This window comes from Falco cherrug, chromosome 4 (genome assembly GCF_023634085.1).
Source record: "Falco cherrug isolate bFalChe1 chromosome 4, bFalChe1.pri, whole genome shotgun sequence".
Taxonomy (NCBI): Eukaryota; Metazoa; Chordata; class Aves; order Falconiformes; family Falconidae; genus Falco; species Falco cherrug.
This window is the reverse complement of record NC_073700.1, coordinates 76194787-76222347: the sequence shown is the minus strand read 5'-3', so window position 1 is coordinate 76222347 and position 27561 is coordinate 76194787. Positions and strand designations below refer to the sequence as shown.

The 27561-nt window shown below is 37.4% G+C and overlaps 1 protein-coding gene across 4 annotated transcripts; it reads left to right on the top strand.

The window, feature by feature from the left end:
- The first annotated feature begins 63 nt into the window (after positions 1-63).
- On the top strand, positions 64-27561 carry PEX1 (peroxisomal biogenesis factor 1). Of its 4 annotated transcripts, none has more exons than XM_055710304.1 (24): positions 65-309; positions 2535-2678; positions 4564-4647; positions 4896-5010; positions 5099-5871; positions 7324-7443; positions 9553-9676; positions 9965-10074; positions 11377-11477; positions 12800-12932; positions 13647-13743; positions 14856-15026; positions 16436-16590; positions 17761-17950; positions 18152-18321; positions 19169-19303; positions 19877-19941; positions 20779-20921; positions 21000-21103; positions 22257-22433; positions 23994-24224; positions 25706-25906; positions 26216-26346; positions 27273-27561. In XM_055710304.1, exons 1-24 carry the CDS (start codon positions 181-183, stop codon positions 27355-27357), a joined length of 3888 nt encoding a protein of 1295 aa, XP_055566279.1. In that variant the 5' UTR covers positions 65-180; the 3' UTR covers positions 27358-27561. The 4 variants fall into 4 exon arrangements, with proteins under 4 accessions (XP_055566282.1, XP_055566279.1, XP_055566280.1 ...); XM_055710305.1 differs by having other exon boundaries at positions 66-309; positions 18155-18321; XM_027800049.2 differs by lacking the exon at positions 65-309 and adding an exon at positions 585-731.

Genomic DNA, 27561 nt, shown 5'->3' with positions numbered 1-27561 from the left:
GCTGGCAGCGGGCCACGCCCCTGCTTCGGGCGTGGCAGGGGAGGGAAGGGGGCGCTCTGGGAAGGGCCGTCCCGCCCTCTCCGCCCGTCCCCGGGGAGGCAGCGCCCTGCCGGGGCGGAGCGGGCGCGTAGAGGTGCCGGGCTGCGGGGCCCGGCCCGGCTCGGCTCGGCCGCCGGCGGCATGTGGGGCAGCGGCAACCCCGGCGGAGGGGGAGCTGGAGCCGCTGCGGTGACGGTCGTCCTGAGCGGGACCCGAGACTGCTTCCTGCACTTACCTCCCGTGCTGGCCTCTCACCTCCGCCTGCAGCAGGTACCGGCTCGGCGCCGCTCGGGGCCTGGGCGGAGGGGAGCCTTGGGCAGGGAGGATCATGGGAGAGCACCGGCTCCCCGCCCCCCAGCACCCCGCTGCAGCGGTGATACGAAGAGCCCCCTCCCTCCGCGCCTCGGCCCTCCCCACCGCCGGCTGCGGTGTCGCTGTGGCGACGGAGCGCGTGGGCCCCCCCGCCGTTGGGGGACACCCGCCGCCCCGGGGACGCAGCTGCCCCGTGGCCACGGCGACAGGCAGCCCCGCACGCCGCCTCGGGCGGGCCGGGCCCTGCAGGGGCGCTCCCTGCCTGCCCGGCCCGGCCGCTCAGCCAGGGGCGGGGGATTGGGGGCCCGGCCTACACCGGCTTTCCCAGTAACTCGCTGGCGTTAACCGAATACTGTGCAAATTAATCTCTCGGGTGTGAGGTAAGGTGGTAAATCCGAGCTGAACCAGCGTTCTTGGCGTACGCGAATCGTTCGTTATGTATTCCTGTGCGGAAAGGGACTCCTGTCCTGCTAAGGCCTCTTAGGTAGATTGCTCGCTTGCAGGAAGCCCACCTTCGATTCTAAATAACATTTCCATATGAAAACAAGAGCAGGGCCTGTGCACATCCCTTGTGCAATGAACACGAGAGTTAAAGCTCTGCTAGCAGAACAGACAGGTTGAAAAATGGCAAGAACCAGCAGGTGAAGGGGAGCAGGCAGGAGTGAAGCTCAGGAGCGGAGGTGGCAGCCGCAATCCTGGCAAAGCCCCTTCTGGCTAGGCTGGCCTCACCCAGTATGTGTAACCTGCTCGTTTCCCAAGGCCAAAAAGGACACTTCACAAAAGTGCAATCATCTAGACTTGTAAAAACCTGCTCTTTTCCTTTGGGGTAGTAGAAGAAGGTTGGTAGGGTTCCAAGAAACCTGGTATAAATGTTAGCTTTGCTTCTGCTACGGTTTCTGGATGTCTTACAAATTTGCTGATAAGAGGGAGGGAAGAGGAGTGCAATTCCTTTGAAGTCTTGTGACGAGTGTCATTCTGTACATAGTTGGTTATGGTGGGCTCCTGCTTTTACTTAACGTGATCCACAAAAAAATGCATGATCTCTGAAGTCTTGAATGAAAATATTAAAAAGGGGATAAATAATTACATTAATAGATTACACTGAGTAAATAATTAAAAAATGCAAATGGAATCAAAAGCTAAATCTAATTGCAGAAGGTATTAGATAAGTGAGTGACGAAGTGGTCTACAAAACTCAGTGTTGTGTGGCAATTAAGACACTATGGGAGAAACTCTTATCTGTGTGAGTAGAGGGAAGAGCTGTAAATTAAATATATCATTTAGTAAAAGAATCTTGGGACCATTGTAGATGTTCTCTGAAACTTTTCAGAGTTCACCAAAAAGTCAAATAATACTTGAAATTATTGGGATACAGTTGCAAACAGAACAGAAAATGTGACTATATTAATAATTAAATCTGTGATATGTTCACAGTGTACATTGTCTTGGTCACTTGATTTTCATAAAAATAGTAATGTTTGAAAAAAAAGTCACTTGAGTGATACAATCTAGGGTATAGTCTCTTTATATGGAAACTGAGTGGACATATTAAGATTCTTCAATTTGGGATCAACAGCGCTGAGCAGTTGTGAAACAAATTAATAAAATCATTTTGGTCTGAGTTCATGTGATTTGTCGCTTACATTAAATATTCCCCATCTCATGAAAGCAGTCTTGGAGTCCATGCAAATGTTACAACACATATAAAGTTTAAGCCTATGCTTATGTTTTTTCCTCATTTGAGAAACAGAACTGTGTTACATTTCTGTAAGGTATTTCCTTGACAGACTATAATACAGAAGAAAGGAAGAGGAATTACTGTTCTTACTTAAACATAGTCCATAAAAACTAAAAGCTGTTTAACAGTTGAAACCAGCATGCTTTTCTGTGTTGAGAGTTGTAAAGTAGGTAATGTGGAGAAAAATTCTAAAGATGGTCTTAAGAAGTTGGCCAGTCTGCCAGAATTAAAAAATAATTCTGTCACTGCTAATAGAAACACCCTTTACTAACACGTTGTAAATTCTGCAAGTTATTTTTAGGGAATGTTAATTAAAATAGGGCACATAAAATCCAGATAATATTTTTAAATCCTCTGATCTAATCAAATACAGTTTAGGTTGACTAATAGTCATCTTATTTAGCTTGTTTGATGTTAACTTATTTTATTCCTTTGAAATTTGTAGGGCCAAGCTGTGAAAGTATCCTGCAGTCGTCAGCCTGTATTTTTGAGCTGGATGGAAATCAGGCGTCGAGGTCACCAGGGTGAAAATATTGCAGAGATTAACAGACAGTTAGCAGAGAAACTTGGCATTACAGATGGAGAACAGGTTTGCAATGCAATCTTTTCTTCTTATTTAAATAAAGACTATATTTTAAGATCATTGGTATCTTGTAAGAAAAGGTATTTACCTTTCAAGAAAAGGTAAACAAGTTAACTAGGACCTTCTTGTTTCATATATTTAGACAGTTACTTCATTTATATCTGCTCGTAAGAACAGTTAACAGTCATTGAATGTCTCAAACATGAAAAGATTTGCTCCTTAAATCATTAACAATTGCCTAAATAACGTTAGGATAGGCTTGTAGGTAGGTCTTTCCCAGGTTGGAGCCACTCTCTGCAGTGCCATTTGTTTTAGGAAAGTACACTTCTAAGCAGCTAAATAATTTGGGAATTATGAGAATATTTTGCTAGGGGTTCCTGTTATTTTAAAATAATGATTGACTTACTGCATTATTCTTTGACTTGTTTGGGGTTTAACTTTTCATCCCTTTTTTCCCCCCTTCACCATACGTCCCCATGCATCCTCTGGCTTTGAATGTGCGTTTAAATTGGCCTCTTACTCTTGGATGCTGTGTTAAACTTTTTGTAAATGATTCTTTCATTGGACAGAAGTTGAGAGAGGCAGACAGAGCTTCTTGACGTAGGACTATTAAAATATGAGCATCCAAGTGTGGGGTTTTGGTTTTTTTTCCATTAATGGGTGGAAATTTAAGTGAACAGGAATAGAAAAGTATTCCTCTATACAATGTTATTGTGTAGTATGTTCATATACACCTATTCTTTCATATGGAAAATTTTATTCAGGTAGTAGAAGACATCAAAGAATGTGGCTCAAAGCAGTGTATTATCTTACCTTATTAACTTTTTTTAGCATATTCTGTCTAGAAATGAGGTATCAGTTTGCAGAGCTTTACAATTTACTGGTTCAGTGGCAAGGTAAGAACCTTTTTTAGTTCTAGCAATTAATAGCCTTCAAGAGAAAAACAGTTGGCAAAGGAAACCTAAGAAAACCTCACCTAACTGTTGCCTAGAAATAAGCATCTGTACGGTCAAATACGTGAATAATTAGGTAGTTAGCCATTGTTTGGATTCAGGAATTATATGTTTGCAGTGTTTCATAATAATAGGCTCTTCTATTTACCATGCTGGGGAAAAGATACTCCTCTCAACTTTTGCTTCAAATTGAGGACCTAGAAGAACTCAAAATCAATTTTTACTTTTATATATTGCTCTCAGAAGACAAGTAACTAGTTTTGTCTCAAGAAAAAAATAATTAAATTTATTTTAAGATGTATGACATGATATTGTTTTAAAACTGTTACTTTCTGTCAAATGGAACCTTTGGTAGAAGTTGACTTTTGAAATGTATGCTTAATGGTTTCTGAAAAGCCTAAGCCACAATAGCTTTCATCATCCCTCCTGATGAACTTTATGAATGGTTTCACAGGAAGCCTCGCTTCCACAGAACCGTTTTAAAGGAGCTGGTTCTGCTTTTGTATTATACTTTTTCCTGATTTTTTTCAGCTGTTTCTGCGCAACCTAAATTTGCCCGCAGCTTAATGATTTTTTTCAGCATTCTAAAGTCCAGAACATTTAAAAATAAAAATCAAAACATTAAAAGATGATTATGTGATCAATATGCATTAAAAATTTATTGTTATCAGCTGGTAAAGCTCTTGATGCTTTTCACATTCGCTTCCATTCATGGCTTGTTGAAGTCCCCAAAGCATGGCCCATGCAATCTATTTCCCATCTGTTCAATATCCAAATTCTGCTTGTGAATTCCCTGGTGTCGTTAAGAAGATGTATGTTCAAAGTAGTGAAAGCATATAATGAAGGAGATGTCAGTTCTGTAGTTGCATTAAAGGTGGAGCTTTTATGTGTTTAAAAGTAAGTAGTTAAGCATTTTGAAATAGTGTTACTTTTGCCAGGTATTTCTTGAACCATGTTCCCACATCTCCTCCTGTCAGCAAGTAGAAGTGGAACCACTCTCAGCAGACGACTGGGAAATTCTGGTAATAAAACCCTTTCCACTGTTCACGTTCTTTTCTTACAGATGACAGAGATTCTGATGCAAGCATATTTTTTTTTGCAGAATGCCCCATTCTTTTCAGCCCCTAAAGAACTAATAAATGTGATGTAATGCTAATTTGTATTTTATATTTCAAATGATGTATTAGAAGGACATTTAGAGTTTTCACCTTCAAACAAATGTTGAAAATGAATGCAGTATTTAATTGATAATGGTACCACATTTCCCCAGGAACTGCACGCTTCTTCTCTTGAAAACCATCTTCTTGACCAGATTCGGGTAGTATTTCCCAAAGCCATCTTTCCTGTATGGGTTGAACAGCACACTCACGTTTACATCAGAATCGGTAAGCAACAGCGAAGGCTCTTGTGGAACCTTGAGTAAGCTGTTTTGCAGGAGTGGATGCATTCATGACCTGCTTTGTTCATACTCAGGTACGCTTAAGCCAGCAGCCCCCTATGGGAGATTAGAACCATGCACGGAGCTTCTAATACGTCCCAAAACACGCGAACTTGAGGAAAATACCACCAGCACAGCTTCCACAGAAAGTGACATCTTGCTCAAAAGTTTTGTGAAAAACAACATGGAGCAAGAAGAAACAGTAAAGGATCCTTTTGCCAAAGAACCTTACTTAAAGCCAGGAGTCCTTGAACAGAGTAAGGCTGATGCAAACATGACATTTGGCTCAAATGTTCTCCCAAATATATGGAATTTCATTGGGAGCATTTTTTCTCATACATCTGAGCAGAAACAAAAGACTTTGTGTGATAAAGATGAAGTGAGCACCTTCAAAGACAAGCTGCTGAACTTAATTCACATGGATTCCGTTTTTAGAGTATGTCAGTCCCAGCCTCCCAGCGTGCAGAATGCATCTACCACTCATGCGTTTCTGAAATGGAATGCTGTTCATGTTTTTCCATGGAACTTAGAATTTACTGATTTGGATCCAAATCCTGTAGTATCATATGGCAAAATTAATCAGCTGCTTTCCCCGAGACAGCGTCAACAAGAAGCAAAGCAAAATCTGCCATCTGAAAAGCAAAAGCAGTTGGCTAGTACACAAGACAAAAATCATTCTGGTTCTAATAGCAGTCAAGCATCCAGTGAGGGTTTTGTTGTTCAAATTGTTTGGAATGGATTTGAAGACCTAAAGAGTGTCATAGAGTATCGCCACAGTGGGGAAGCCTTACATGTTGGAAGAGTTTGGGTCAGTTTGAGCACACTATCTTTTGGGCTTTTTATGCAATAATATTTTCTGTTGGATAATTGTGGAACTGGCTGGTTAACATGCAGTTTTGGGATATAAACTTTGTGTTAAGCTCTCGAGTATACTAGAATCAAATAATATTTACTAGAGCTGTGCTTTGGTAAGCTGTCTCATTCTGGACTACATTACTTACTGTCATCCTCCAAGATGTACAGTGTATTCTGGGATTCTTCATCCTTAGCATTTTTTTCACCAAATGGGGAAAATGCCTCAGTGTTTCTGGAGGGAATGCATGGTTTCTTCAGAATCTGTTGGTAGTCATTGTATTCAGGAAAATGTGAAAGTATCTACTTACCTACACTCAGTACTGCATAGCGAGATTCTTTTTGTCAGTTAGAACTTTGAAATGTGCTTTGGACTTTAGGTGTCATCAAACGGTAAAGTTAATGGGATCACATATCCTACTGCCACACAATGTTTGTGAGTGCTTTTATATACTCTTTTAAAATACCCCTTAAAATTAATATAACTAGGTTTTATGTAAGTTAAACTATTTTTTGTATGCTGTTTTGCAAGGTGGCATAAGTCTTGGTGTATAGGTGCTGACATTTCAGCTTGTCCTGATAGAACTACAGCCTGGTTATGTTCTGTCTTTCCTGGAAGCACATGTGGGACCAACAAAAATAGATAAAATGCACTCCAAATCACTGTTTGATTATTTTGACATAATACACTTTTCACCGTTCACTTACGTTTTTTTGTTGAGAATGGGAGCAAGAGCCTGTAGTAGTCTTTACCACTAAATCTTTTGAGACACTTAACAGTTTTCCAAATGCCAGCAACCATAAAGTCTTTTAGACTTATCAAACATTTATGAGATGTTTTCAATTTCGATATATGTTTAAAATATCACAGAATATTTGAAAAGTAGTTTGCTTTTTAAAAGGGCAAACTGACTAGTACAATTTAAGGAGGCTGGGTTTTCTCTCTCTGTGCTGCAGATGTGCTTAGTTCTGATCTGTGTAATGGCCTACTTATGTTTACCTGCCCATGTAAAATTAATTTTAATCAGCAAATGAAGGTAGAGTTGTTGGGTTTCTTCTATACTAAAAGCATTCTTACAATGTTCTAAGAACTCCGCCTAATTCTTCTTTTTCAACCTTTTGGGGTTTTATTAAAGAAGTTAGTAGACCATCAGCTATAGTGAGCACTTTCACAATTAGGATAGAAGGCAATTAGAAGTGTGCATGAGAGAACAAGATTTGGACACTACCATCAGTTTTATGGTTTCCTTCTATTCTATACAGATTACAACCAACAGACAGATCAATGGTCAAATCTAGAAGTTCTGTTAGTGATGAAGAAACTGATATTGTATTATAGATGCAATATTATAACTGTTTTACTTTCTAATATTTCCTTTTTTCTTTGCTTTTATTTTAAATATTTCAGATTCCAGATGGTCTGAGGAAAAAACTACATATCGACACACATTCAACAGTCCGAATTAAGTCAATTGAGTCTATTCCTAAAATTCCTGTATCTCTGACACTACAACCCAAACAGAACTTAGTGAGTTTATATTCTCGGTCATGTACATGTTCCTATATTGGAAAACTGATAATGTTGCTCTGGTCAAGTTGGGATTTTTTTTATGGGTTTTTTTTTCTTCATTTAGAAGATGTCTGTCATGTTTGACGTAATTCCAAAGGTGTGTCTTTTTTGAATAATTGCTTTATCTTTCTGCTGTGTAAGTTTAAATTAAGAAGATGCTGTAATCTACTTAAAGCTTATCTAGTAATGCTTTTTTGTATTTTGTTGAATGATACTGTAAACATCAAGCCATTAAATTTTAGTTTGCACTTGGAAATATTTCAAATACTTTGGCATGCTATCTGTAACAATTTTCTATCTGAAGGAATTGGTAGAGGTCACAGAGGGTGGACGAAATAGAACTTCTGGATTCTGACTTCTGGTTTCCTGAAGCTGTTAGACAAATGCTGTATAGTCCCTTTTAAATCCTAGGGACTTAGTTATTCTCAAATTGTGAAAATTTCTGATGTCTGTCTTATTAGAAAGGATGTTGACATGAAGGAGAAGTAGCATTGGTAGGGAAAAGATACATTTTTCTGTCTAATTAGGTCTCAAACATAAAACAGTTGCTGTAAAACCAGCAACAATAATCGATAATAATTTTGCATCAGACCCTTCCCTGCAGTACATTAATACTGATTCAAACCTAGCAAATGTTCAGTGTATACATTTAAGCCTATAAAAATAAAACACAAAAAAGAAAAAAGAATTACAGAGTTAAAGAGGAAAAAATACCCATTTTCATTCTTCTGGGGGAAGACATGCTTATACTCTTCAAACATTGCAGTGCCCAGTAGATTTCTAAGAAAGAAACTGCTGTAAAGTTATTACAATTTTGTATATGCTGTTTAGGTTTTTACTTCCTTTTAATGCTTCCTTTCAATTTTTCTTTTCCTTGTACTGAAGATTTAATTTTCTAGAGTTGTCTCATTTAATCCCTCTGTTTTCCTGTGAGGCATACCCAGTCTCCAGAGTGAGCATCTGTGACAGTAAGAACATACCTAGTACCAGTTCTTGCAGCCTGTCAGGTGTAGCTGTGGAATGACGTATTTCTTCGTCATGTACCATATGCTTGTTTCTGTGTGACACTGGCCTGATTTGTCATTTTAGCTGCCCTTCAAAAGCTTAAATACAGTGCTTCCCATCATAGCAGGGCTTATGCAAGTTTGTTCTTTATCCCCAGTATTCTAATTTCGTTTCTTACCCACAAAGGAATAGTTGAACAACATTCGTTTTTTTTATATTGGAATTAACAGAAGTATTCTGGCAGTAATCTGCTAAAATTGTTAAAAGTAGTTGTGTGGTTTTATGTTTTAAATACAGATTCTTCCCTTTCTTTCCTTTCTGATTCAGTTGACATTTTTTAGTTCTTGGAAAAAACAGGCAAACACAGAAAGAAATACAACAGTATCTTTCCATTCCTTTTCTGAACACTGCTTCCATGATCTTGGTTGATTCCCCATTTTTTAGGTAGGAATTAGGCTTCTCTGATTAGGAACTCAGCCAAGAGATACGCAATCTAGACTTGATTTCTTTTCCTATTCCATTTATCTGGGTGATCAGGGGTAAGCTGTTTGCTCTCTTTGCCTGCCTCTTGAAGTTTGTTGGTGGTGCCCGGATAAGCGCAGGGTTCTTTGTATATGAAGTGTGTTATACAGGGAAGAAAGGGGTATTCTGAGAACCCAGAATAAGTCATAGGTCAATATTGGTGTATACCCTGGGTGGTCTTTCAAACCCAGGAGCTGAGTAGTTCGCTTGGATCTGGCAATACAGATAAGTAAAACAAGAATAAAGGCTTTTCCTTGCCCCCAGGTCAGTGTTTCAAAGATAAAATCTTCAGAGGTGGCAAAAGATTCAGCTGTTGCCATAGCAAGGGCTAGGCAGATGCTTTCCATGGAGCAGTTGACAGAAATGGTGTTTGCTGGAAAAATACCATTTTCTAAATAAATAAAATTCTTGTATCTTCTTCCATCTCTGTGCTACCATAAAAGAAACAAATGCCTCATGCAGAGGAAGAAAACAGTTTTACTTACTAACACCTTGTTCTATTTCCCTCTGTTTTTTTTTTTTTTTTTTTTTCCTATTTAGCATAAAGATATACATGAAGATGATATTAAATCTGCTTTCAGTTCTTGGCTGCAGGATTCCACTACTGATGATCACCCGTGGATAATGACAAGCACATGCTGTATAGATCTGTCTGTTAAAGAAGGTAAGGAAGGATAATAGTGTCCTGTGGTGTAGCTGTCTTAGCTGTCCATTATGGAATTTACTTAGGCAATATGCCACTTAATATGTGTATACACCATTTAACATAACAGATACCTCTTTAAACTGAAACTGTAAGCATGAATTATGCTTTAATAATGTTCAATATTTATTATTCTTTCTTTTTTATTATATCTTAGTAATTCAGAAGACACTAATCTGTTCCATCTTGTAAGGAATAAAAACTGAATTTATTTGTAATTTTAATAGTTGTTCCTTGGGTTTGTTACAGGAACGGAGGAGTTTGTCCTTAGTGTAGTGCATCCTGTGCACGTTGAAGAAAATAAGTCTGAGAATATTTTTATACTGAGTCCCAGTTTGCTGCAAAAGACTAATATACAAGTAAATATCACATAGTATCAGGTATCAAGTAATTTAAGTTGTTATATTTTGTTAAAAATGTATTACTTTTTATATATAATGTATTTTGGTTTCCATTCTTAAGTAAATAATGTCAGACTGTTCATTAAATTATGTTTGCATTCTTTAGATGTTATTTTATAGCCTGAGGTATTGCTAAGATTCCAGGCGTGCCACGCTTGTCACTGAATTTCATAGTCTGTATCAAACTCTCAGAAAAATCAGTTAGAGCAGAGGAATGTTAGTACTGTCCAAGTCTGAACATACTGTCCTTATACTTTGTTGGTCTTTCCCTTAATACCTAAAGCACTGTAAAATCACTTCACAGTGTATCTGGCAGGAACAGTACCTAGTTCTGACAAAGATTCAAACCTACCAAGCTCACACTACCTTCTCTTTCATATAGTTCATGTGCCTTCTGTTCCTTCAGTCTTTCCTTTCTCAGAAGAATAAATATTTCTATTTAACATTAGGATTACTGTTTCCATTAATAATTCTGGTTGAACCAGTGGCCATGAGCCCAGGCTTATGGTTATAGGAGTGAGATAACATGTTTTCATTTTTAAACTGATAGTTACATTTTAGTGGAGAATTAAGGTGTCCTCTTCTGGCTGTTTAGAATATAGTTTTTCTGCAAAATTCAGGATTCCTGTTCCAAAAAAAAAGTAAAACTAGCTTTATTTCTGCTGGTGGTAGAGAAGTACAAGAAGGCTTCTACAAATTGTGCTAGTGACTGGTGCTAAGATGAAGGGGCAAAATGTGTTTCTTAATAGCAGTGCCAGCATCTCCTACCAGCGTGTTCTCATCTGTGAACCTCTCTGTTAGCCCTGTTTGCCTGCCAAGAGTGAACTAGACTGAAAAATCCATGCAGGTAAAAAAACCAAGGTGTTTAGTCAGGTTATTTTTCATCCAGGCCAGACTCCTGGTGTAGTTCACTATCCTGCCTCACAAGTGCTCGTGCCAGCACAACAGGGAGGGCAGAGGAGAAGGAACAAGTAGTTACAGGTAGGGAAAGAGATGATGGGCTGCATAGTGTGGTAGAAAACAGCACTTGGCCTAACACCTAGTCATAGGTTGTTACATCACTGTAAACACTGGGTTGTGTTTTGAAATAGTTGTATCTATGCCATTTCACCAATGCATCTTTCTTTCAAGCACAGTAAACTTCAGCAGAGCATACATGCAACATTTTCTTTACACAATTCCTAAAATGGCTAGTCACTTTGATACCCTTCTCCTGTAGTTATATTTAATGTAAAGTACTAACTCTTCCCTTTGTTGTAGGTTCTTTTACATCCTCTAACTAGAAAAGCTGATGGTGACAGCCAGCCACCTATATGTGATACAGACAGGAACCTTCCTTACCACAAACTAAACGATTTAGGGTGAGACATTTTCATAGTAGAAAACATGGGAGGGAATGGGAATGAGAATTATAAATAAATAAATAAATAAATTGGTGGAAATGCAGCTTTTTTGAAAACTAAGCCAGGTCTAAAAAAAAAAAAATCTCTGCACCTTTTGCCTTGTGCCAGGTTCAGACCTTATCCTAGTAAATGTAAATGGTTAATTTTATCCTCTGAATAGTCTTACTGCAGTGAATAGAAAACTTCATGTGACTGAAGCTGTTCACATTCTGAAAAGTTCACCATGTCTGACAGTAGGATGGGAGGTCTCAGAACTGCCTAAGTTTCAGAAGAAATACTGATGTTGCCAAGTACAACATAGTGTACTGAGATACGCCGCGGGTAAAATGTGCCCTTCAAACTCAACAGCTCCTCAGTTAACCTGCTAGGTGGCCCGTGGCAGAGGTGTAGTCTGGAACTAGCCATAGGACATGCTGTCTCCCAGCAAATAAGTAATAATGCAAAGCCATGCTCATTGATAGAAGGGAAGACAGTGGTACCACGTAGCAAACTTCAAGTAGGGATGGGACAGAGGGGACGTGAGAGAGTTGGAGTGTTGTGGTAGTATGCTATCAGCTTTGTGAAAGGCAACTGAGGATATTACTGAGGTATTTTGAAAAGCAACTGAGCATATTATTATTGAGGAGGGAATAGGAATTGATGTGGGGGTATTGTGGTAGGGGTGGGATGTCATCGGGTAGGGATGTTAGAAACCAGGATTCATTTGTTCATTCCATTTTTCATGGAACAACACTTTTTGTAGAAAGTTGAAATACAAAACTGATAGCCTTGCTGTTTGTGGATCTGAAAGGAGCACTGTTGTGTTGAAAGTTACAAAGATTTAGGACAGGTGCAGGATAAGGATGTCTTCAAAGCAATTATGTGTTGCTTTATTTCTGAAAAGCCTGAGTTTTCCAACCCAGGCATGCTCCTGGGGTTTTTTTTACTGGTTTGTTAACATTCCTTAGTAGGTTGTTACTCAGCCACTCAAACAGGTGAAGTCCCAAAAGATGGTGAGCTCTTACCTTCTGAGACCTACCTCGTGCTAGGATGGTGTACAACGACTAGGTAACCTTGCCATTGTGGGAGTCTTCTGCAATATCTGTCCGTGTCCCCTGTGTCACCACTGCAGAATAAAGCTGCTGTCTCTTCAGATTGAATTGTCTTTAGCTTTTTCTTGAAAGGGTGAAGTATGTCACAATGTGTCAGCATTGAAACTTCACCATACGGCAGGCCATTGCTATTTACATCATGTGTATTGATGCTACCCTAGGCCATTTAATGTTTTATTTGCTCTGCAGGGGACTGGACAAATTAGGAACATCCTCATTTGAACACATAAGCCACAGTCTTCTGGGGCGTCCTTTATCTCAAAAGCTGGCTGCTGTTGCTGTGGGACTGCGAAGTGGAGGGGTGCTTCTCACAGGAGGAAAGGTACACACCTCACTACTCTCTACTTGCAAACCCCCCCAGGTTGTTTTCCCTATTTACAAAACTGTTTTTCTTAGTTTTCTTTGATACTTCGTGAATTCCAAAGAATTAACAAACAAGCTGAAGAAAGAGCAGTTAATTGAACAGAATTAATTCAGTAAAACATTATATTATATACATACATTATATGCACACTTTATAAATATATATTCATATTTCATGTATGTATAAATATATATATAATGTAAGTTTTAAAGATTGCTACCAATGCAGCTAGGGAATTAATCTACTTTGTGTTCAAAGTATAATAAACACATCATGTCTCTGAAATATTTGAATGAAAATAAGAGTATAGTATTTTCTCCTGTGTTCTAACATAAAATGGCAGTGGAGTTGATATGCTTGTTTTCCTGTTGCCTCTTATGTGATCCATTTAAGGTCAGATTCCACCGAAACTAACAGATGTCTTAACACTGAACTCAGTGGAGTCAGAGCGCTCTCTGCAGTGGATGTATCCACTCTTGAATTTGTTTATACTTGTTTTGCTCTATGGCTTTGTTCTCTACCAAGTGATATAAAGACAGCATTCATATATACCTGGTGAAAATAAAACCAGTGTGTGTACAGCTTTCTCAGCTTGTTAACCGGTATATTCTGTGACAAAAACAGAAGGAGCTAGTTCTGTCGATTTACATTAGCTCACATTTATTTTTGTAGGGAAGTGGAAAGTCAACATTAGCAAAGGCCATCTGCAAAGAAGCATTTGATAGACTGGACGCTCATGTAGAAGTAATCGATTGTAAAACTTTAAGAGGTACGATAATATTTTTTTATATATCTCAAATGTTTGCTGTATGATGAAGAAGCACAATTATGAAGTTGCTATATTTAGTCTGCATAATTTTTCTAGTGTTATTACTGCTTTTGCAAGGATATTTGATGCCCTGCAATAAGCATCTTTCTCAGCCTGATGAAAATACAGCTGCTGTAAGCTTATTTCACACTTTTATCAGTTTCTGTCCCATGTACCACCACCAAATTCAAACCATGCTTGCCATGCTTATTTCTAATTATTGCAAAACAGGAAGAAGTTGCAAGTTGAACTATGCTTTTTTTTCGGCTGTGCTAGCTGGAACAAATGTTACATTAACAAATCATAAGTATTAAAGATTACCTGTATTACTCAGTGAAATGATGACACAGGCACCAAAGAAAGATCAAACAACCAGCTGAAACCTGATTTATGATGACACATTTACTAACCTAGTATATGTTTGCAATAGTCATCTAACACTCATCATTATAGATGATGATGATGAGATGGATGAATCCTTAGGTTTTGTGAGTTCAAAATAAGTAGTTTGCACCAAAGATGGAAGAGGACAAAAAAGGCTTTTTTTAGTCTTTCACTTGCTGGCTTTCCTAAATAATCTTGATGTTATAGAGGCAGAGAATACTCAACTGTTTTCATACAGAGTCGTTGTATTGCATGGCTATACTCTTTTTTTTCTAAAGTTCCTGCCAAGCTCCTTGCTCCAGAGGAAAAGGGAAAGATTGATAAAGAGCTAGGTCCTGCACTCTGAAAAATTCTTCTAATTGCAGGACTCCTTAGTAGCTAATTTAGAATGCTGCTGCTATTGCTCTAACTGTCTAGGAATTAGACCTGTAGACTTCTATAGTGGTTGGGAAAGATGATTAATATAATTTTAGTACAGGTGGATCCTTCTAGTACTTTTTTTACATGGAAGATGTGGTCTCTTTACTGAACTGCTGACTTTGCTTTAATCTTGGTACTTGGATTTTACAGGAGTAAAGTTAAGCTACACAAATCAAAACACTGTAGTATTATGTGAGCACGATGTAGTCAGTCTGATGATTTTTTTTCCCTCATATGTTTTGTCATTAAAATTGTATTTTCCGTTTTAGGAAAAAGATTAGTAAACGTAAGGAAAAATGTGGAAGAAGCTTTTTTAGAGGCAGCATGGAGGCAACCATCTATTCTTTTGATGGATGATCTTGATCACATTGTTGGAGTACCTTCTACACCAGAGCATGAGAACAGCCCTGAAACCATTCAAAGCAGTAGACTTGCTTATGGTAATATTGTGGTACCTGTGGATAAAAATATAATGCAACTTAGAATTTCTTGCACCTGAATCGTACTGTCCTACCTGGACAATTCTGTTTGTCATTATTGCCTGTGGACCATGTGGTATTCCATGGCAGGGATTCACAAACCATGGTATGTAGACAGTTTGTGGACCACTAGCAGAATCAGAACAGTTCACTCTGGAGCTTGGAGTAGTCATTGCCAAGGGTACTGCTGATGGTAATGCCTGTTGTCAGTACCACTGCCAGCTGTAAGGCTTTTCAGTTCCCTTTTAGATTGTTTGTGCACTCAGATATGTTCCAGTTGCTTACAAATTACAGGTGAATCTTTAACTGATAATTATTGATAAGATCAGTATTATAATTGACATATCATTAATATTGATCCTGTTTTCAATAATTATTATTTGTAATTACAGAGGTACATATATTTGGTACTTAGTGATACTTAGAACCAACTTCTTTTAGCTGTGTACTAACGTTTTTGTCATCCTACTTGGTATACTTTGTAGAAGTTCTGTTTTATTTTACAATGTAACAATCCACAGATTTCAAAAATAAGGTTATCATTGTAGCTTGATATCCCATATACAGTTCCTTTTTAGTCCCTAAAATCTAGGCAGTGATAAGTTGCAAAATAAAATTAAAGTGATCAATATCTTTATTTTATTAGCTGTATTAAACTCTGTTCATGTAAAATTAAAGCCATAGCAAAAAAAACCAACCTTCCCTTTCTTAGCTCAGTTTGAGGGAGTTAGCATATTTTTAAATTAAATTATTTTTGAAGTTCAGCAAATCTTACTATAATTTCTTTTTTAAAAATCTGCATTTAAGTTACTTGCAGAAGTGTTTGTGTTTCTTATTACTTTATTTACAGGTATAATACATACAACAGAAGCTTTGAGTTTTAAAGAATATTCCTTGAAGATCCACCTTGCATCCATAATTTCTTTAACTTCCATATATTATTTTTTCCTAGACGGCTTATTTTCTAGTCTTTGCAACTATTTTCAATCTTACAACTTTCCCTTTTTTTGTTTGCATGGAGGGAATAATATTTCTAGAAGAGTGATCATAACGCACAAAAAAAAAATAAATCCTTGTTTAATATCCTGTGGTAGACATCATCAGTGATGTTACAAATCTAGCTTTTAAAGAGCACTTGTGATGGTATTTTATTAATGGAACGTACTGTCCTAGAGAAAATAACTATACATCTCTCTTTTTTTTTTTTTATGATTAAAAAAAAGCCTGTAAACATGGGAGTAAAACAAATAAATAATATGTTACATTTTGTGTGCCCTAATGCTGCTCTCCAGTACAGTAGAAATGTCTATTATGAAATGCAGAATCTTTTGTTATTTTGCAATTCATGGAGCAATGTCTTCTGTGTTTAGTTTTGAAAGATCTGATAAAAGAAGTTATTTCCATGGGGAGTTTGATTGCATTAATTGCCACAAGTCAGTCTGAACACTCCTTACATCCTTCCCTGGTTTCAGCTCAAGGAACTCACATATTTCAATGCTTCAAATGTATCCGATCTCCAGATCAGGTAAATTTGGGTAAAATGGTTAGTGTTGTTCGCCTTCCCTGCAACCTCAAATACAGTACAGGAACAGCTGCAGAAATAGTAGGTTACACCCAAAGATGAGAAAAATATCTGGAAGTCTTAGAAGTTATTTCCTGATACTTAAATACCTCAGAAATTACACATGACATTATAATGTTTTTAAAGAATAAAAGTAATCTAGTGAAAACTCCCAGTTGCCCCCACTTATTACTTGTAAGGGTATTCTAGAGGAGCAGCTTTGAAAAAGTAAATGTAAGTCACTACAGTTAGATAAATGAGATTAAACATGAGTGTGTTTTTTCACTGCTCAGAGGAATAAGTATGTCCCTGTAACATGTATTTTTTAAAACGTTACTAAAACTAAATGTTAATTTTATGGGAAGGGTTTGGGTTGGTTTTCTATATTAATTATATCGCTCTACTTTTGATTATGGTTCATTTTGAAAGCCGAAAAGGAAAACCAGTATAACTTCTTTGCAGAAGACTTGACACTTTCTACCTGTGCATGCCCTAAAGACATGACACAGACATGGCAACTCATTTGTATTTCACAGTTGTTCCTGCCTGCTGGTCTGCTGTCCAGGATAGCAATTAAAAGGAACTGAGGAGAGGATTCTGCATTAGATATAGTGTAGCTTTCTCCCACTTCCTGCAAGTCTACTTTTATTATTTTTAATACAAAAATGATTTAATAAAAAAAATTAATAAGGATGAGACATCACTGGAAAAGTCAGGATCTCAAAAGATAGAAAATTATCTGATGTATTTTAATATAATGCAATATATTTAATCTCAAATATATTCTGCTCAAATTGGCAAAATGAAGGATGTTCCTTTTTCTGTGAAACAGAAAAACTGGTTGTAAAACTATAAAATCTGGGGCGTGGAGGGTTGTTACATTATTATTTTTGGCTGTAAGATAGCTATGGTGAGGTAAACATTTAAGGGTATAAAACTGGTGAATTTATTGAAATTCACCTGAAGAACTAACTTCTGTTTATCTTCATGCCTGCTCAGATTTTGTTATTGGAAGGTTTGGTGACATGTAAATATTTAAGGAAATTTTAGTAACTCATATGTTTTTACTTTCTGAATTTCTGAAATTCATATGAGACTAGTAATACACGCTTGCTGCATAATTCTGTTTTTCAGAAGCAAAGATGTGAAATGCTGTATTCCATAATAAAAATGAAACTGAATTCTGATGTAAAGAAGTTCTCTGATCTTGACCTCCAGTGTGTTGCAAAGGAAACAGAAGGTTTTGTTGCTAGAGATTTTACTATGCTGGTTGATCGTGCCATTCATGCCAGTATTTCCAACCAGAATGCATTTCAAAATGGTGGTACGTTGACAACAAAATCTCTTACTTCATAGCCTTGCTTCTGTCATCCAGAACCTGTGGAGTAATACAGAAATAAAAAGGCTTTTTTTTATGGTTTATGTTTAGAATGTATGTAATTGTTACATATTGTGAGGAATTTGTTACTGGTAGGATGTGTGTTCTCTTTTTTTGCTCAGGTTTTTTTTTTCTTTTTTTTTTAAGTAGAATTGATTCTGTCAACTGTGGATTTTCAGAAAGCTCTAAAAGATTTTACTCCGTTAGCTCTGAGAAATGTCAACCTTCATAAACCTAAAGACATTGGCTGGGACAAGATTGGTGGCTTAAAAGATGTGAAGCAAATACTTATGGATACCATCATGTTACCTGCAAAGGTAGACAGCTTTTTTTTTTAAAATTAGTTACTTGAATTTTGTACATAATGTTAGCAGGGGAAGAATGCTTTTTAAGGTTTGATACAGTATTTGACAGAAAGACAACAGGTGTGATTTTAAGCTACTTTTGTAACTTCCCAGTCTTCAGCTGTCTTCAGCTACTGAAAGACTCTTTCTCCTTCCCTTGCCCTGTTCCAAATACAAACGGCAATGGCTTGTGCTTTCCTGCAGATCAAGTGTTGCAGTACTGCTGACATCATCTTTGCTCCCTGCTCTGTTGCAATGTTTGTGATTAGGCTCTGTGATGATAACATTTTCAGCTGTCTTCTGCAGTACTTTTGCTGGAGTATTCTCTTTTGGATTAATGCCAGTCCACGATTCCCCTTTATTTTGCTTTGACCTTTCTGCCTTGCTTAAGACTTCATCAAGCATTGAGATGAGCCATCCATTTCAGTCTTCAGAGAAATGACCGAACAGTTTTCTGTATAATGGACAGAATCTTTCACTGTATACTTATATAATTTGATCATATCAGTCAGTGATTAAAATAAGAATTCAGAAGCGCCAATATGGGCTTTATAAAGCTCTAGTGAATTCCTGTTTTGTCCTGTTTCCTCTTAGTAGAAAATGCCACTTACTTGTATTTTAAGTACATATGAAGTGGGTTCCTAGGCTTCAGTCTCAAGTACACCACCAATGGCCCAGATGAGCTGTTGTGATAATAATGTGGATTAAAAAAACTGGAGACATTCTGCGTAGACAGAAATTAACACTAGTCAGTGATATTACAGTGCACTGCAGAATAATTACATATTTTAGAATATGTCTTGTTGAAACTCTTTTCCAGTATCCAGAATTATTTGCAAACCTGCCCATACGACAGAGATCAGGAGTCTTGCTGTATGGAGCACCTGGAACAGGAAAAACACTGTTAGCAGGAGTAATTGCTCGAGAAAGTGGAATGAATTTCATCAGCATCAAGGTACCAAGATTATGAAGTTTGATTGATTCAGTTGATTAACTGAATGAAACAGCTTAACATAATACCTCTGAGTATTTGTGATGGCTAAATTCCAAAGTAAGAAACTGACATTTAAAATTTGGTATATCTTTGGATATCCTACCATCTGACTTCTGGAACGTCACAGTTTTATTACTGGGGATTTTTTTTTATATATCTATAATTATTCGTAAGGTAGAATTATAAAATTTAATTAGATGTTCTTAGTTTCCCATTTTTTATAAAAAGATCCTGGATTTTGGTTCCATTGGACAATGAAGTTAAGCAATGCATTTTAAACATATTTTCAAAATACAGTGTAAGCCATTGCCTTGTGATACTGTAACATATGTTCTGTCATAGTAGAAAAATAGAAATAAGTTGGAGTGCTTCAGAGATTCTTTTGGTTTATCTAGACCACTCAGCTCTTCTGTTCAGAGATGCCACTCTTGGCTGCAAGAAAATTCACTGTAGTATATAAAATGTAGGCTGATGTTGAATCACACATTAAAACTAAGAAACAAATCATGAAATTTTTATTTTATTTTTTTTTAGGGACCAGAGCTGCTCAGCAAATACATTGGAGCAAGTGAGCAAGCAGTTAGAGATATCTTTTACAGGTTGGTTTTGTAAAGATTGGTGATGTTATTGATGAATTTTATTGGTTGAAGCTCCAAGAAATAATTTGGTTGTCTTAGGAGAGACATGGCATCAGATCACAAAAGCATCTGAAATATGATTAGTTGTGCTGAATCAGATGTTCAGATCTTGACAAGTTCAACTTGACCATCATTATTTAAGAACTGAACATTCGGCTGAGATTGGAGTGCACTTTTGAAGCTGAACTCCCAGTTCTTTCCATTTACCATGCATTGGTCCACATCACAGAACTGTCTTGGAAAACACATGCAGAATTCCATTCCCAGCTGATTCCAGGACACAGTTGAGTAATGCTTCAACTAGTAATGAACACTCAGTATACGGGTTCATACTAGACTTGGTATCAAGGTCCTCTGTGCCAGTTGTTACTACAAATCTGCCCTTACTGATTCTCAGTGTTCACTAATACGGACATACCCTACACAGCCTTTGCTTCTTGTGTAGTTTGAAGTGTAGGCAGTCTGTTAGATGTACATAAGCCAAGACCTGATCTGCAGTGATTGGATTTTAGAACTTTCATGTATATTAACATGACAGTTGAGTATTTCAGAAATTAGAAAGTAAGTGCAAAGTGTGCTATAAAAATGAGCAGTGATTCCATTGCAATCTAATTCTTCAGAACCTCTTAATTTCTACAGAAAAGATTTCATGTTCTCTCTTTAAAGATAACTGAATCTTTGCTTCTCTGAAGCAAAAAGCAATTATCCTTAATATTTCTAAGCAGTTTTACCTGTGACCCAAACTTAAATAGAATTTAATTATTGCTTCTTTTTTTTTTTTTTTTTTTTGCCTTGCAGAGCTCAGGCAGCTAAGCCTTGTATTGTTTTCTTTGATGAGTTTGATTCTATTGCTCCTCGCCGAGGTCATGACAACACAGGAGTTACTGACAGAGTGGTCAACCAACTTTTGACTCAGTTAGATGGCGTGGAAGGCTTACAAGGTAATAATTAATCTATGTGCTCATTTTTATGCAAAAATTTAGCAGATGTTAATTGTGGTTTTTCTGTACTTTCTAAAGGGGTTTATGTGCTAGCTGCTACTAGTCGCCCAGATTTGATTGACCCTGCTTTGTTAAGGCCAGGTCGACTGGATAAGTGCCTGTACTGTCCACCTCCTGATCAGGTGAGGAAACAAAACATTTTAGATTGAATTTTTTTCCTTGCCTCCAAACTAATGGGGTTTATTCTCCTTTTCTTTATATTTAGTGGCATTTCAAACCGCCAGTAATACAACAGTATAAATTCACTGATTTTAGTGTCAATGTGTTCACATAAAGCTAGGGAAACACAAGGCTGTTTACCACAGTCTGCAGGACCAAATCATGATCCTGTGGATATAGCAGATTAAAAAAAATAAAATTAAAAAAGGAAGCTAGCTGCAGAAAGAATTTGGATGCAGGGTAGTGTTTATCATGTTCTGTGTCTTTCTCTGAATTTGAATCCAGTGGATTTGCCATTTGCTTGAAGTGAACTATAACCATTCCCAACTCAACTCTTGAATTACCTAAAGCTTTCCAGAGTAGTTTGATTCCAAATTCAGTTGATCCCACACTTTTTTATCCACATTTAATTTGGAATATTCAAGCTCTTTTAAGTCAGATGTGTCACTAGTTAGGAAAGGAATGATTCCCATTGGTGTCAGTAGGCTTTGGATCAAGTCTTAGAGGCTGTACAATGTGTGCCTTTGATTCTCCATTTTATGAGAAAAAAAACCAGTGCCGTTCATTTTCAGATTAGCACATTTTGCAAATGCCGTATCATTTAATTCTGAAACACACATGAAGATGATGAATCTGTGCCTTAAGAACACAGATATACTCTTTTTCCTTTTTTCTTTTTTCTTTTTTTTTTTTTCTTGTAAACTTCTGGTTTGGAATATTCAGGTAAACATAAGGTTTTCACTTTAGTCGTACTTCTCTTTGGAAAAGGTCGTGTGAGTAGCAGAGTTCACTGTCATATTTTTATATATTGCATATATAAAAATCCCAGATATTAACTGCATATTTAAGGAAATATATTTCTCTGTATACTTTATTTGGTACAGTTTCTCTTAGACTCTTCAAGAAAATGTAACAAAATGAATGCCTATATTTTAAAAATTGCTATACAGTATGTCCTATACATACTATTATTAGGGTAATGTCATCTTGAAAAAAGATCCTTCCTCCCTCGGATAGGAAGTTGCTTGTGACAGGGCCAAAGCACTATTTAGAAATCAGAACAAGGAAGAAAATAGGTTGCTTTATTGACTTTTTCTTTTTTCTCCCTTTTTACAGAATTCACGCTATGAAATCTTAAAAGCTCTCAGTCATTCCCTGTCCTTGGCAAACGATGTGGACTTTCAGGATTTGGCAGCAAAAACAGAACGGTTCACAGGGGCTGACCTAAAAGCTTTGTTGTACAACGCCCAATTAGAGGCAATCCATACTAATTTAGGTTCAGGTTTAACACAGGTAAATAACACTGATATAAGAGAAGTCTCTCCTCCTTTTTATTTTGATGTTGATATGTTTGAAAAGGCTAATTTTATCCTTTTTTTTTAACCAAAATTATGTTTAATAAGATGTAATTTTCCAATATTGGTATACAGACAATTAAAGTTTTAGTATCTTTGCAGAAAAATGTAGGAATAATTTAACAAACTAGTTTAAATACTTAAATACAATTTTTTTCCATTTTATGGTAGGTGTTTAATGTTAAATAGATTTATGTAAGCTATATCTGTTTATCATTGTTATGAGGAATGACTGACAGATCAATAGGAGGTATCACACTCAGTTTCTTAGGACCAGCTAGCAAATTCAGTTTTGAGGTGACACATTTCAGATGATGGAGGAGGCAAGAAATTGGTGGGTTTTGTGGAGTTGCTCCAACAGATTGAGTTTGACCTGAGGTCAGGAGAAAAGCAGCCAGAAGATGGGGTTTCTGAAGCAGCCTGCTCTGGCTCGTCTTTCAGGCACCAGCTAATACTTGCACTTCCCAAGTACAGGATTGCACCCCTGGCTTATACCCCTTATGTGACTGACCGTTCCTTTCCTCTTTTAGCCTCTAATCAGCCACCTCTCCTCATATTTTTAATGCCAGTCTTCTGGTTCTAGCTGGAAAGGGGCAGGCATGGCTTCTGCTACTTGGTGGTCAAAGGGAGGGGTTGGGGCAGAGGTGCAAAAACAAGGAGACCTCTCCGGTTCTGTTACCAAGGGATGGGGCTCTGAGGATGCAGCCCTTAGTATTGGAAGGGAGGGATCTACAGCATATCTTCCCTAATAATCGCTTCACTTGTAGCGTCAGTAAGTAGTTGTACGGATACCTGATGATTATGCATCGTTAGAGGCGGCCATTATCTAAAGCAGTTGTCTCCGGAGTGGTGTGCACAAGACAATCCACTGAGGTGCAGGAAGAAAATATTAGAACTTCAATAGCACATGTATATAAATTACAAATAAATAAATGTGCATCTATTTGGTGGAATGTATTTAGAAATGTTTTACTGATAGGGGTGTACAAACAAAGATTTGCAGACACCATTCTAAAGCAACAACCGTGACTTCTACACCAATCCTTAAAATGTGTTGACTGTGACTAAAGGTGAGTACAGCAGTTAGGCACTGTAGAAGTAGATTTACCACAATCTCTTACAGCACTTTACACAAGACACTAAATTGCCTAGAGGGAATGGTTGAGACAGAAGTGATACAGTTCTACAACAGAAAATGTGCATGAAGTTTCCCAACACTTGCTGTCACTGAGGGAGTGAGGCAGTTCAAAGCAAACAAATAAAAACCTTAAGATTCTCTCCTCAAATTCTTTTTCTAGCGTGAAGACAGAAAGTTCTGCTTAAAGGCATTGGATTTTCCTAGCAACATATTTAGAAATACACTCCCAGAGAAGGACAGAATACTAGAATCAAATGTAAATCGATGCTTCCATTCGCACTGTATATTACATTTTTTAATGTATTTCAGATTGCAATTAGCTCTGAGTTAACACTTCTAATGTTCTGTTCTTTGTCACAGGATTTTGGTTCTAGTTCTGATAGTGACTTCAGTCTCTCTTCCATGGTTTTTCTAAACCACAGCAGTGGCTCAGATGATTCAGCAATAGATGGAGACGCAGGGCTAGAGCAATCTCTTATTTCTTTAGACATGTCTGACTTGCTTCCTGAAGATCCAAGGTCCAATATGTATCGTCTTTATTTTGGAAGCTCTTATGAATCAGAGCTGGGAAATGGAACTCCTTCAGAACTGGTAAACTACTCGCTTCCTATTTTGAAATTTCTAAATATTATCACTTGTGAAGCAGAAAAACTGAACTAGGCAAGTGGTGCGGTTTTATAAATACAATTATGTCTGCTTGGTCTTTCAAACTGTCTTTAGCCTGTATCTTGTCCATGGTGCGGCAGCAGATGGAGGGATGTCATCTGACAAAATACAATATGGACTTCTCTGCAACTATGCAGGGCTTCAAAGTCAAAATCCCCAAATATACTGCTTAATACCTTATAATAAAGCAAACTGTATTCATACTAGATCTTACTGTCTGGTCCAATGGCTTATTGCCTTTCAAACTTCAGTACTAAAACAGTCTTTTAGTTTGTTTGTTGTTTTATGTTTTTGTTTTAACTTAGTTTTATTACTCAACAATGGCCATTCAGCTTTCAAGGATTCAGTCAGAATCTTAAGAATCAGCAAACATTTTTCAGTTTCCAATAGTGTGTGTATTAATGGAATAATCTGACCATGGAATTGTGTAAATAACAGAAGTAAACTTCGGCTTCCATCCTTGCTTTTAAGAAGCAGAATTCCTGTTATAGTATCACATTGCACAGAGGGCAGCACATTCTCTGGCTAGCTTGCAGACAGGAATGTGCTGGCTACCCAGCATGTGCGTAGCGATCAGCTGGCCAGCTTGTCTTCCTTGGCAGCTGCTGTGTAAGCAAAACAGAACATGCTGTCTTCGAGCTCCTTATGGTGAACATACGACCTCAGAGTTCATGTGTGATCCACGGGACATTAATTTTCAAAATCTGTTGCAGAACTACTACTACAAGTAGTTATCAAGGTTGTTACGCTTTTTTTTTTTTTTTTAATTCAAAAGTGTATGGCATTGATTCTTAAAGCAAAAAATTGCTTATGTTGACATTGGAAAACAAATTTCTGAGCGCTAAGGTGCTTTTGTGTGCTTTATCTTACATAAATTGAATGCTATCATCTATAATGCATCTTTAGAGACTTCAGTTTTCCTCCGAGTGTGAAAGTTTTTCAGCAAGGCTAGAAGGACTTTGATCTTTTTAAAGTTGTTGAACTTAAAATTTGCATATTTTATCAAGTGACAGAGAATTTGGAGGTGATAAATATTTAAATAATGAGGAATTTCAAAGCTTAACTACATAAATTTGCCCAGATTTCTGAACCACTGATTTTCATATGTACATAAAACAACAGAGTTAGTAGACCTTTATTCTTTTTGAGATAGGCCATTGCAAAAATATTTAGATTTTTTCTAAACATGAAACATGTCACTTTGAAACTTTTACTCTTCCCCAAACACCTTGGCAAATTAACCTACATCTTTCTGTTCAAAAAGTTATGTGATATATTTTATAAGAGAAAATACTCTTTTTGCCAGTGGAGGCAAGCTTATACTGAATTGTAGGCTAAATCTCAATGGCAGAATTACTCTTTTGGATCCATAATGAGGTAATTATTTCTTCTTATGGTCAATTTAGAGCTCTTTGTGTTTATCTGGACCAAACTCCCTAAGTCATGATTTTATCAGTGTGACACAGAGAGACACAGCATCATCACAACCTTCAATGCTTAGAACAGCTTCTCAAGAAGACTCCCTGGAAAATAACCAAGAGCAGCAAACAGAGCACCTGAGGACAGAAATCAGTGCTATCAAAGCCAATCACAGAAGCAAGAATGGGGTATGGCAGTTTTTTCAATTATTTAGTCTTAAAGCTTTTCTGTTGTTCCCCTACACTTCTTGGTATTTCAATAAATAATTTCTGCATAATATGTAATGTAACAAAAATAGCAAAGATGAAAATATGCCAGATGTTGCATTCATATGACAGAATAGTTGTTTCTGTGTTGTTAAGGGGGTGGGGGTTTGTGATTGTATTTATAATACATTTGTCTGTACATGTAATGGGGAGGTTCCAGAGTTACTGGTATTCATGGCACTATGTTTCTGTGGTAATTTTCCATTGTCTGTTCATGGTTCTGTTTTCAAGGAGGACAGCACCCTTGATCAGTCCGTGCTTGCCAAGAACAGTTTAATTATTACCCAGTCCCATCTGATGACTGCACTTGAGGGTATAAGACCATCCATTAGCCAAGATGACTGGAAGAATTTTACTGAACTGTTAAGTATTACGTTTTAGTAATTGTGAATTCAGTGGAGATTTGGTATTTTCACAGCCCTTATTCATCAGAAACACAATAGTTATTTAATGTGGGGAACGGCGGTGGAGTTGAATAGCTTCTGACGGCAGTTTTTTTCAGGAATATTAAATTACATACTGGGAAAGGGAAAATATGTTACCAGTGCGTTGTCTTTTATTGTTTTTATTAACATAAGACCTAGAAATTGTAATCAGACCAGAAAACCCTTGTACTATGTTAAGACCTATACCAATACGAAAAGGCACTGATTCTTTAAGACTCAGAGCTAGGCCCTTCCTGCTCCCACTGAATGGTAGCCCCTCATACTTTCAAATGGCTGGATTTTGTCTCTCCATAGTGGTCTTTGTAGCTGCCATGTTTGGGAAAACACAATCATCTGCGTAAGTATAAACGTACTGAAGAGGAGAGTGTTTCTCCTTAGACTTGGAAAAGCTGGAAACTGGTACAGGGATGTTCTGTGATCTCATCATGGGGTTATTCTGACACAAAGATTGTTAAGGAGTTGTCATCCTCAGCTGATACATGGATAAGGGAAGGTCTTATAGCAGGGGAAGGAGAGAAGGAAGGGACAGGAAAGGAGAATGAGAGATGCTTCCCAGGAGTCTATACCACCCTGTCCACTTCTGTTCCTTGTCCCACCCACATCTGTCCTGTCCCCTCGGGGAAAAAAAAAAAAAAAAAAAAAAAAAAAAAGCCCTGTAGAGAGCTCTCAGAGTCAGGTCTGTGGATGAAGACTCCCCCAGGTCTGAGAAGACATGCACTTTTCAGTTACGTAAAAACATACTTAAACATCTATAGTTCTGTGTTGCATTAATGTACATCTGAAAAGGCATATGCAAACAAGGGAGTTTCATAAGATTTGCTAATACCTTTTTCTGTTTCCAGGTATGATAATTTTCAGAATCCCAAGAAGAGGAAAGGACAAGTTGGCTCAACACTCAGACCAGGACAAAAAATTACTCTAGCATAGTAACTTGTAATTACTTGTAGTTGATAAACTGTAACTAGGAATGACAAATGTGATTTAAATGAGATTATTTATATTCACATGGATTTATTAACACAGAAGTTGAAGACAAGTTTCTTTTAAACTTACATGCTGTAAAATTACATCATATTTTATTTTGAAGAAAATTGTCTTCTTTCAGAGTGATATTAAATTTTTGAGAGAACA